Source organism: Calliphora vicina, chromosome 1 (assembly GCF_958450345.1).
Source record: "Calliphora vicina chromosome 1, idCalVici1.1, whole genome shotgun sequence".
NCBI lineage: Eukaryota > Metazoa > Arthropoda > Insecta > Diptera > Calliphoridae > Calliphora > Calliphora vicina.
In genome coordinates, this window is record NC_088780.1 from 53,100,065 (window position 1) to 53,112,459 (window position 12,395).

At 28.1% G+C, this 12,395-nt stretch overlaps 1 protein-coding gene across 1 annotated transcript; it reads left to right on the forward strand.

Annotated features, from left to right (window-relative positions):
- Window positions 1–1,582: 1,582 nt before the first annotated feature.
- On the forward strand, window positions 1,583–10,551 carry LOC135964240 (ryncolin-4-like). Its single transcript, XM_065516418.1, has 6 exons — window positions 1,583–1,657; window positions 1,731–1,831; window positions 3,886–3,926; window positions 3,994–4,039; window positions 8,967–9,503; window positions 10,401–10,551. The coding sequence occupies exons 1-6, from the start codon at window positions 1,583–1,585 to the stop codon at window positions 10,519–10,521; spliced, it is 921 nt and encodes a 306-aa protein (XP_065372490.1). The 3' UTR covers window positions 10,522–10,551.
- Window positions 10,552–12,395: the final 1,844 nt, after the last annotated feature.

Here is a 12,395-nt window from a genome sequence, read left to right on the forward strand (position 1 = left end):
TATGGGTTTTTAGATATGGCGGGCCTACGGATGGTCGAAATTTATTTTTAAAATATCAGCTATATTGGCGATAAAATTCTAAATAAAATAGTTATCTCTTCCATATAAAAAGTTATACGCATCCAAAGTTGGAACTTGTAAAAAGGGCCGTATTTTTTAAGTTTTTTCCCAAAAAAGTCAATATATTTTTTCTTTTGTAGAAAAAAAATTTCTTCGGAGCGATATAGAATTTTTATATGATCCGGAAATATAACTTAATGCAAAAGCGTACAAATAAAAATTTGGCTCACTTAAGCTGACGCATCACCCCCCAGTCCTATCCAAACTTGGCCAATTTAAAAAAAAAAAATTCGGTTTGAGTAAAAAATTCTAAAAAGGCAAAGCACCGATCCACGAAAAATCTCCATATTTGTATAACGCCATATGTTTCTTAAAGTATTTATATGCTAAGTATTTTTACTATCACACGGTAAATAACGTCACAGTAGGTACTTTTCTAAAAAAAACTCAGTTTTTGGAACTCATTTTCCCCGTTTTAGGAATTTCGGTATTTGAAAATAAAAAATTTCAAAAATTCCAATGCCAGTGATTTAAAGACATTTGAGTCTATATTGGTTTCAAATTTTGTTATGTTTTCTTAAATTGTTAAAATTTTACATTAATTCAAATTTTATATTTTTATTCGTGGAAAATCACCATACAAAAAACCAGCTCAAACCATGTGAAATTTCGTAACAATAAATCCAATAGTTCCCATGATACCGAATTATTTCCAAAAAAAAAAAGTTTCTAAACCACTGTGTACATAAAAAAAGTTCTTTTAAGCGATAAGAACGGGTGAATTCCAAAATGTATGTATGCAATGCAACCTTAAAAAGTCGAGCGATTCTTAGCGCAACCGTGTAAACTTTGATAATGTTTCATATCGCAAAATGTATGAAAAAGTAAAAACAGGAAGTATGATAAGTTTTTTTTAAATTTTAACTACGCGTTTGCATGTTTTGTCTTGATAAAGATAAGACTGCATTGCATACATACATTTTGGAAATCACCCAACATGTATATGAAATCATTCAGAAATTAAATATTGAGAAATGTGTACCTACATATGTATGTATTTCTAGTATCTTTGGGTGTATTTTTTTTACTTGCCGTTGAAGCTATAGCAGGTATATTAATTTTTTCATTCCACTTTGAACCGATTTATTAAAGTTTTATTAATTTTTTTAAAAATAAATATCGCCAAATGTGTATCAATTTGGTATTCCTGCAAACAATATTCTGTGTGTACTTCTATAACTTTTCCAGTTTTTTTACTAATCGATGGAAGTAATTTGCAAGTTTCATATGTGTTTGTTATCATTTGCATACTTTTTTTTTTAATAAACCAATTGTGGAGGGTATATTTAATTCGTTACAGCTGATTTAATATTTCGTTTTTAAACTTATCATATAAATACAAATAAATACAATACTAATTTATGTGATCTTTAACAATTGTCGCATTTAATAAATATAATAATTATTTACCATCTTGTGTTGCCTTCAAACGGTTCATTTGCTTGAAAAAAAAACAGTAAAAATGTATTTAAATATTTTATGTTATTGTGTTCTACTCGTATTTATAAACAAAACTTTCGGTTTGTCAAATCAGGAGGTAATAAGAGGCCAAGTTCCAAATAGGTTTGAATACTATTTCAATTGTAAATTATTTAATTCCATTTTTTTAGGAAATTTCCGCCTTGACTTATGTGGATGAGATTGTGGTACTTAAGAAAATATTTAACAACTTGCAGGAAATTAAAAGTTCAATTGATTTATGGAATTCGCGGTAAGAGAATGTTTTCAATATTACACTGTGCTACAAGAAATTTTATAACGAATAAGACAAACGGGATGTGATAAACAACATAATGATGTTTACATGTGGAAACCAAAAAAAAGTTATGATATGTCAAGATGTGATTAACGAAATATAGATTTGTGATCCATTCTTTATTACAATGTGTAGTAATTACCCAGCAAATATGTACTTACATTGTCCCCCAAGAATATGTAGCTAAAAAAACAAACAAAAAAAATTGCCTGTGTGCAAATCGAACCGGCATGCTCGATTGTTTTTTTGAATTTTCCAGTCCAACTGCTTAATCACTGCTCCATGTACGAGTTATTTTATAGTAAGTTAACAATGGTCTTAACATAAACATATAAATTTATATAATATGAACAAAAAAAGGAATGGCTTCGACTGGTGTGGAACCGCTAACCAGTCATTTTTTCATCAAACACTCTAGGAAGCTTTGCTAAATACAAAAGTTCATTACCAACCTTTATAAAAATAAGTACCTACTAGGATGTTCGAATGATTCGATTTTTCTCTTGTTCGAATAAAAGGAATAATTCGATTAAGAGATTTTAACTTGTTCGAATAATTTGATCACACGTTTTAAATTAATTGAATTTTTTTTAATATTTTATTGTTAAAGTAAAACAAAAAATTACATTAAAGTTAACAATTCAAGTATTGATAATGTTAAAAAACATCCGAAAACAAATTTCATCATTAAATTTTCATCAGAAATATCCTGATCAGATTTCCTCCCGAACAATCTACAAAATAATTGACTAGCAAACTGTTTAGTTTCCGTTTTGGAGCTATTCTTTAAAAAATTTTAGCTAGTTGGACATGATCCTGAATTCAAGTACAATATAAACGTATTAAGAACTTTTTTATGTCGTTCATTAATTCGGGTTTTAAGTTGAGTAACTAATTCTTTAGTAAATTAATTATTCACTATTTCTAAATTATTTATAACAAATTGTATTATACTGTCGCTTTTTAATTTTTTGAAAAAGAACAGGGTTTGATGCATTTGATAGCTTTCATAGCAAATCTATTGTGGTACCAGAAGCAATATCTAATTCGAGATTTGTTTCGATTTCTTGACTATCTATTTTGTCGTTCAGTACTACGACTACGAGTAAAGTTGTTAACTTTCTTCTCTAATGAATCGATCTTTTGACATAACATGGAAATATCATGAGTTGATTTCATCTCAAAAAGTTGTGGTGAACGTAAACATCACTTACTTGACTAATAACGAGAATCGATCTGACATCTACAGGTAATTGTTCCAAAAATAAGGTTTTGAGTAATTAATCATTAAGTTGAACAGAAGCAAGATTTCTCATAATTTCCATCTACTCAATTCTAAATCATTCAGTAAATAACAAATATTTTATTCCGTACCTTTTATTTTCATTGTTTCAAGTCCTAAATTAAACATTTTGAAAGACTTGTTTTTAGAATTGGAACTTCTTGCAGTAATATTTATATATTTATAGAAGGAGCTATCGGACCACTTATCTATAGTGACCGAAAGACTCCCTTTGTCATTAGTTATGTGTTGAATTCCAGAAACAATACAGTTTTTGTAAGTCATTATTACTTATTTAAATTTGGAATTTGAAAAATTTTAAGAAATTTAATAAATTTAAATAAATATGTACATTTAATCGTTTATTCTACATAAAATTGTTCGAATTATTCGTTATTCGAAAATGGCCATTATTAAATTGTTCGAATAATTATTCGTAAGAAATTATTCGATTAATCAAACGATCATTACTCGAATGAATACCTTATTACCTACTCTACTAATAAAATAATGTGCTGTGTAACGACCACCCATTATAAAATAATGTATGTGGTAACTAGTTACTATTACCAAATGGGTAATAGATATAAAGTGAGGCCCTAAATTCGAGTTAAGTTTTCAAAACCCTTTAAGTTTTGAGTAACCATGTGTCGATTTACATTTCCCGTTGGTCTAATTGGACAAAATAATACATGAATTTTAAAATAATTTTGTATACTTTAAATAGATATGAAGAATATCGAAACATTAAAGAAACTATAGAAAAAGGTAAGTTTTTTATTTAATAATCAAATAGTAGTTTCAATAACAGTTTTATTATGATGTATTTATTCAGATTCCTCGATATTTGACATACGATTTGATGCTGTGCCACTTAAATGGTAAATATTCTTATATATTCTTATTAGTATTTATGAAAAAAACGACTTTTTTATGAAAAAATACCGGTTTGTCGGTTAACGGAAAATTGTCCTTTTTTAGAAAACCTGTTTTACTACTGTAAAACCGATTAAACGTTAATAAAGTATACACAGCTTTAAAATTTTTGGTTTTTAGTAGACAGGAATGGTTAATATTAAATAACTATAAATATGCAAAAGTGTTAAGTCCATTTTATTTTGTAAAAATTTCAAAATTATTATCTCTGTCAAATGGAATTTAGTATAAATATTGTACTAAATATATAATAATTGTTTTAATTATTGGTTTATTCATTAAATTTCAATCAAAAAATGTAAATCACAAAATGTTTAATTAAATATTTTATAATTTTAAAAATTTATTATCAACACGGATTTCTGATATAAAACAGAAAATATTGTCCCAAGAAGGACATATAAGATGCAAACGCAGTTTTTCTTAACTGTTATTATTTGTCATTTTAAATCATACTAAATAAATAAAACTCTATTATCAGATTTCAAAAATATTTCAAATCATGGATTTTAGGACGTTTATTTCTGAAAAGGAACTTTGTACACTAAACTAACGAAATGATTATTAAAATAAAATTTTAAGAACAAAACACACTAATGAGAACAAAACACACAAATTTATAGAAAGAAGGTCATATGTATGTATATGTACATCATATTCAAATTAACGTTTGGTAAAATTATCATTAAGTTTATAATGAATCATTAGTTAGATTTAACTTAACTTCTACAATAATGTGGAATTTAATTTTTAATAGTGTCATTATGTGCAATTTATTCTGAAAAAGTTTTTAAGTAAACTCATCCTCCTCTACTATTTAGAATCATTGAAATTCTTAAAAAGTTTTATCTAAAGAGGTTTATATTGTAAATCAGCAGTTTAGGTTTCAAATCAGAACAAGTGTTTGATATAATGTGTACACAATTAATATAAAAAATGCATTAAAACATGATGTTTATTCATTTTAGTCCCAAATTTTAAAACCGGTTAACCGAGTGATATAAACCCGATAAACCGGTTAACCGAAAATCAACATTTTAAATTAACCGGTTCGCAAAAAACCGAGACTTAAGTTCATTTATTATAATTAATCTGTAATAATTCAAAGAATATCACTGAATACTAATTTTTAGACAATTGGCAAATTGGAATGCAATTTCCAAATTATATAAATACTTAGTTTTAAAATATTATTTAAAATGCACCTGAATTCCTACAAAGTCCTCAATTATAAAGTTTATGTAACGTAAAGCAAAATAAAGTTATAATATCTGAAATATGGTCGATCAAGACTGATCATTAGAGTGCTCCAAAAAAATAAAATTGCGAATTTTGACCGTCCCCCCCTCTAGAATTGTTCTATGTATTGTAGAAACACATTGTGTAAAATATTAGGATGATAGGATAACGTTAACTGGTGGCGCAACGACGCTGAAGTTTTGAGGTGCATTTACAAGGGGAAATTACGCAATTTTTTCAGTTTTTGTAAAAATTTTGCCATTAAATAATGACTTTTACAATTTAATTTAAAAGAATCGAAATGTGTACGTAATTGTCGTTATAATAAGATATAAAAGACAAAAATTGGTGAAAAAATGTTAATGTTATTAAAAAATCGCCAGGCCATTAACGTGTCTCAGGCCACTAGAACAAGAAATTTATGAACAAAATTAACATATTTTGAGAAATATTAAAATAAAAGCTTATTTTTACTTAAAATATATCCATATTTACTTGTATATGAGTTTTTGTCCTCGTAGGATACCGTTAACCTATTCGCAGGTATGACCAAAAAAATAAAATTTTTTTAACGGCAGTTTCAAAACTCCAATTTCAAATTTTTAAAAATTTTGTTAAACAAATTTCAGAATTTTTTGATCATCACATGGGGATTTATTAACAACATAATAGGGAATAAAAATGTGAAAAAAGTATGTCAATACCTCCTATAGTTTTTCCGTACCTGCGATATAAATTTTGCGATTTTCGAGAAAAACTAATTTTTTGGCCAAATTTTGGGTAATGACCAGAATTTCCTTACTGTAATGATTTTTAAGTAAAAGCTATTCAGAATAATATAGTCCAGGTAATTTTAAATATAGTCTGAAAGTTTTACTAAAATCGGAAAACTTTAACCCTTAAATCGTGAAGGTCAAATGTCAATTTTTTCAATATTTGGAATTTCTCGTGGAAAGATAGCGAAATATTATATATTTTTGGGCCGATTTTGATGAAACTTACGAAAAATATAAAATGAAGTCTAGTATTCACAATAACAGTACAAAAATGGAAATTAACCCTTAATAGCACTTGGGGTCCAAATGACCCTCAACTTTTAAAATCACGAAAAACACAGTCATTTTGGCCTAAAGTACTCTTAAGGGTTAATTTCCATTTTTGTACTGTTATTGTGAATACTAGACTTCATTTTATATTTTTCGTAAGTTTCATCAAAATCGGCCCAAAAATATATAATATTTCGCTATCTTTCCACGAGAAATTCCAAATATTGAAAAAATTGACATTTGACCTTCACGATTTAAGGGTTAAAGTTTTCCGATTTTAGTAAAACTTTCAGACTATATTTAAAATTACCTGGACTATATTATTCTGAATAGCTTTTACTTAAAAATCATTACAGTAAGGAAATTCTGGTCATTACCCAAAATTTGGCCAAAAAATTAGTTTTTCTCGAAAATCGCAAAATTTATATCGCAGGTACGGAAAAACTATAGGAGGTATTGACATACTTTTTTCACATTTTTATTCCCTATTATGTTGTCAATAAATCCCCATGTGATGATCAAAAAATTCTGCAATTTGTTTAACAAAATTTTTAAAAATTTGAAATTGTAGTTTTGAAACTGCCGTTAAAAAAATTTTATTTTTTTGGTCATACCTGCGAATAGGTTAAAGGTATCCTACGAGGACAAAAACTCATATACAATTAAATATGGATATATGTTATGTAAAAATAAGTTTTCATTTTAATATTTCTCAAAATATGTTAATTTTGTTCATAAATTTCTTGTTCTAGTGGCCTGAGACACGTTAATGGCCTGGCGATTTTTTAATAACTTTAACATTTTTTCACCAATTTTTGTCTTTTATATCTTATTATAACGACAATTACGTACACATTTCGATTCTTTTAAATTAAATTGTAAAAGTCATTATTTAATGGCAAAATTTTTACAAAAACTGAAAAAATTGCATATTTTCCCCTTGTAAATGCACCTCAAAACTTCAGCGTCGTTGCGCCACCAGTTAACGTTATCCTATCATCCTAATATTTTACACAACGTGTTTCTACAATACATAGAACAATTCTAGAGGGGGGGACGGCCTGTACCTAGAAAGTTTTTTTCGTCCATACAATCTTGGAGCACTCTACTGATCATAGAGGAAGTATTTCTTCTATGCGTGGAACCTTTATTATACCCTTCACCTTCGTGAGAAGGGTATATATAAGATTGTCATTCCGTTTGTAATTTCTACATTTTTCATTTCCGACCCTTAAAGTATATATATTCTGGATCCTTACAGATAGCGGAGTCGATTAAGCCATGTTCGTATGTCAGTCTGTATGTTGAAATCAATTTTCTGAAGACACCATATAATATATTATATTATCTTCGGTATCCAAATCTTCAATAATTCTGTCAGACATGCTTTCGAGATGTTTCCTATTTAAAATCAGCAAAATCGGTCCAAAATGCCTGAGATATGAAGAAAAAACCAGGACAACCTCGATTTTTGACCTATATCTGAATTACTAAGTCATTAATATATACAATATGGATATCTAATGATAGATATTTCAAAGACCTTTGCAACGACGTATATGAGATCATAGTAAGTTGTACCTACAATGGGTCAAAATTGCAAAAAATATTTTTTAACCCGAATTTTTTTTCACCAAAAAAAAAATTTTAAATTTAAAAAAAAAATTTCAAAAATAAACAAATTTTTTTAAAAATTTAAAAAAAACAATTCGAAAATTTTTTTCCAAAAAATGAAAAAAACTGAAAAAAAAAAAATTTTGTTCACCTAAAAATATTTTAAATTTTTATTTTGAAGCATAATTTGGTGAAGGGTATACCACGATTTGTTTAGTGAAGTTAACCGGGTTAAGCTAGTCTCCTATAAAAATCGATATTAAGACCAAATTTAAATCAAATAACTTTAATTAATACGTATATCACACCAAATTTTAAGAGGATACGAGAAGAAATACTTCTTCCATAATAATTAGAAAGTAATTTGGAAAAAGTTTAATGACTTATAGGATTATAGTTATCTAGATATTCGAAAATAACTATTTACTTTGTATAGTAGCTCCTCCCCCTAACAAAGTTGAAAGCCCACTAACGCAATACCTTCCGTTTTCAGCCGAACTATGTGCAATGGTAACCAAATTAATAGTGAAAAGTTTTAAAGTTCTCACTATTACAGTTCGCAAGATATTCGCTAATAATTGTTTACTTTGAATGGGAGATGCCACGCCCACTTGGAATTTCAAATTCCAAATTTTGAAATTGCTTGGGACAGAAAGGGCTATTATACGAGTGTGGGTTTTGTTTTCACATAGATTGTTTTACTAAAAATTCTCACCACTTAGGTTTTTGACAACTGAGTTAGGTCTTTGTTAGGGGAGTTTATTTATCAATGGTTTTGTACAAACAAATTTTTTTCATAAAAAAATGGAAAAATAGTTGTTTCTAATAAAACTGAAACGATGAAGAATAAATCGTTTTCTCACTAAAATATTATTCTTTTAAAGCATCTAAGATGAAGGGTGAATAAGTTTCTATTATATCACTCTAATTTGTTATCAATTTATGAGTAATTTTACATTTCCATTTCTTTAAGTAAAACCGATGACTTGATCAGAAACTGTGCCGAAGCTACCTCCTGCACTCAGCGTAGTGGCATTTATAAGATCTTTGTGGAAAAATTAAATAGTCAACCATTTCTGGTCGAGTGCGATGCTAAAACTAATGGAGGTGGTTGGATTTTAATACAGAGACGACAAGATGGCTCCGTGGATTTCTATCGCGAATGGGCAGAATATCAAAAAGGTTTTGGAAAAATCGATGGAGAATTTTTCATTGGTCTGGACAAATTACACGCCCTCACAAATTACAATGGAGCACAGGAGTTGCTTGTGGTTTTAGAAGATAAAAATGAAATCAAACATGCTAAATATAGTAATTTTGTGATTGGCAATGAACATCAGTTGTATGCTTTGCAACATTTGGGTGATTACTCCGGCAATGCAGGTGATTCTTTAATTGACCAATTAGGAATGAAGTTCACAACACGCGACCAGGATAACGATATACATGGGACATTAAATTGCGCCCAAGAGTTTTTGGGTGCATGGTGGTATAGAAAATGTCACGCTAGGTATGTATGTAATTATTTAGGTATTTCATTTTTAAAATAAGAGTAAATACATACATACATATGTATGTATGTACAGTGTCTCACATAAGATTTTATACGTTAAATAATCAAATAAGCTCAAAAATGCACACAAATATGCAGAAAAAGCTTGGATATGCATAGGAAAAATCAATTTTATTATCGGGAAAATATATATTTTACCAACTTTATTCTCCATATATAAACAAACAAACAATTATCGGGACCTGTCTAAACTTCGGGGTATCTAAAGGAAATGTTTTTGGTATAAGGAATCCACATTTAAAAGTTCCAGGGTGACTTATTGTGAAATGTTTTTGTTTGAAATTAAATTAATTGAATCTTAAGCCAATTTTTGTATATGTAGGGTTCAAAATTTCTTAAATTAACATTTTCATGTTTCAAATACAACACCAAAACATGCCACAACTGAAGCCATTCTTAAAATTATGTTTCTAAAAAGACTGCGCAGATTAAAAAAAGTTTCAGTCTTATTTAAAGGTTGCGGAACTTCGGTTTTTTTTATTTTATAATAAGCTAAACCGTTTTTTAGTTGTGCGAATATATGTTGTGGAACCTCCTCCACGGTTGTGGAATCTCCTACCGGGTGCTCCGCTTGACAGTTTTTTTCAACTAGCACATTGTAATAAAACACGTACTTTTGTGAGGTACCTGCAACGAAAATTCAAGTAATACAGTTTCATTTTTTAATTTTTTTTAAAAAAAATTAATACGCAATAAAATGTTATTCCTAGAATTTAAAAAAGTTAAAAATCGAAATTCGAATACTTACGAGAGACACTGTTAAAATTCAACAGAAGTTTTAATCAAATTCATTTTACTACAAACTCTAACGTTTTCCTTATGTTTTTTTTTTAGCAATCTCAATGGCAAATACGGTGACACTAGATATGGAAAAGGGGTAATATGGGATAGTTTCCGTGGTATTAATGTCTCCATTAAACATGTCACAATGATGATTAGACGCCGTCGTTTTTAAGATCTATTTATTTATTATTTAAATTCTATTAATTATTTGCAAATGTTAATTATTCTACTATGCATTAAAAATTATATACTACTAGCTTGACCCAGTGCTTCGCTGTAAAAGGATTTTATAAAAAATAAATATGATATAATAATTAATACCGGCATTTCTTGAGTACACAGAAAAAAGTATTTCTTAAACCGTTTCAATTCAAATATTTGTCACAAATTGAACTGGTTTCAATTATTTCATAATTAAATCAAGTATTAATTTGCTAAAAAAGAAAATTTCTCGATATTTTCTATTGAATTTGGAGTTTTGAATTTGATTATTTTGACAATTGAATATACAATTTTCCTTATTGGTTGAATTTCAAATACAAAAATTATTGAATAGATAATTTTCGTAATTGAAACACAAAAAATAACAAAAATGTGTTTTCAATTACGAAAATTATCTATTCAATAATTTTTGTATTTGAAATTCAACCAATAAGGAAAATTGTATATTCAATTGTCAAAATAATCAAATTCAAAACTCCAAATTCAATAGAAAATATCAAGAAATTTAGTTTTTGAGCAAATGAATACTTAATATAATTTTGTTATATTATCTATCTATATATATAAAAGAGTAACGTTACTGACTGACTGACTGACTGACTGACTGACTGATTCATCATCGTACAGCCCAAACGGCTGAAGCTAGAATCACGAAATTTTAACTGTGGGTTCCTCCCTCCCCAAAACGATCCGATAAGAAGGGATTTTTGGAAATTCGAACGTTTAGGGGGTAAAAAAGGGTAAAAACGGGTAAATTCGGTAACCTTATATCTGCAAAACTAATAAAGATATAAAAAAACTTAAAATAGCATGTTACTCCATTTAAAAAATAAGCTGACAGGTGTTTCGTACTTTTTGGAAATTCGAAACTTTTAGGGGAGAAAACGGGTAAAAACTGTATTTTGGTACTTTTTTTGCACCCTATGTATCTTTTAAACCAATAAACATAGAAACAAATTTTAAATCGTATTCTTTAATTAACAAAAAATAAAAAATATAAGTTTGGTACTTTTTGGAAATTCGAACCTTTAAGGGATAAAAAATGTGTTAATTTTTGGTACTTTTTCATAAAATATGTTTTTCTATAATTTGACATAGACATACGAATATTTTATTATGAGCTCCCACCACGTTACAGAAATTTATTTCAATGAAATTGTACCACCTCAATGGGGATAAAAAAGGTACCAAAAAGGGGATAAAATCGGGAAAATACATTATATTTGAAATTATTAAGCCAATTTTGATAATTTTTTTTTACGTTGGTTCCTGGATTCATACAAAAATTAACTAACAGGGTGTTATTTGGAACTCGAGTGCCAAGGTGTATATTGGGCCAAATCCGGGTAAACAGTTTGGTACTTTTTTTAAAACATATTTATTCTTGGGCACATTAACACAGATTTTAATATTTTGATACATGCCTGTAGCATAAACAATTTTGGCAAAATGGAATATTTTTAAATTTCAAACTTGAGGGGTGTTCAAGTAAGAAAAGGGAAATTGGTACTTTTCTCCTAATGGTACTTTTTTAAAATTTAAATTATTTCAGTTATCGACATTAAAGTTAGCTGATATGTATTTGAGTGAAGTTAGTGTTAGGAATAGGGGATAATATTTAGGTACCAAAATGTGTGAACTGTACTATAGGTACTTTTTTGTTCATCTAATGGTACTTTTTTGAAATTTCTATAATAATGGTCTTAGAAACATGAAATTAAACATATATGGTCCTAAGTGAGTGAGAATTCTAGGGGGAGACTTTTTGGTACTTTTTCTTTATTGGAATGGTACTTTTTGTAATTTCTTCACCAATGAACCTAG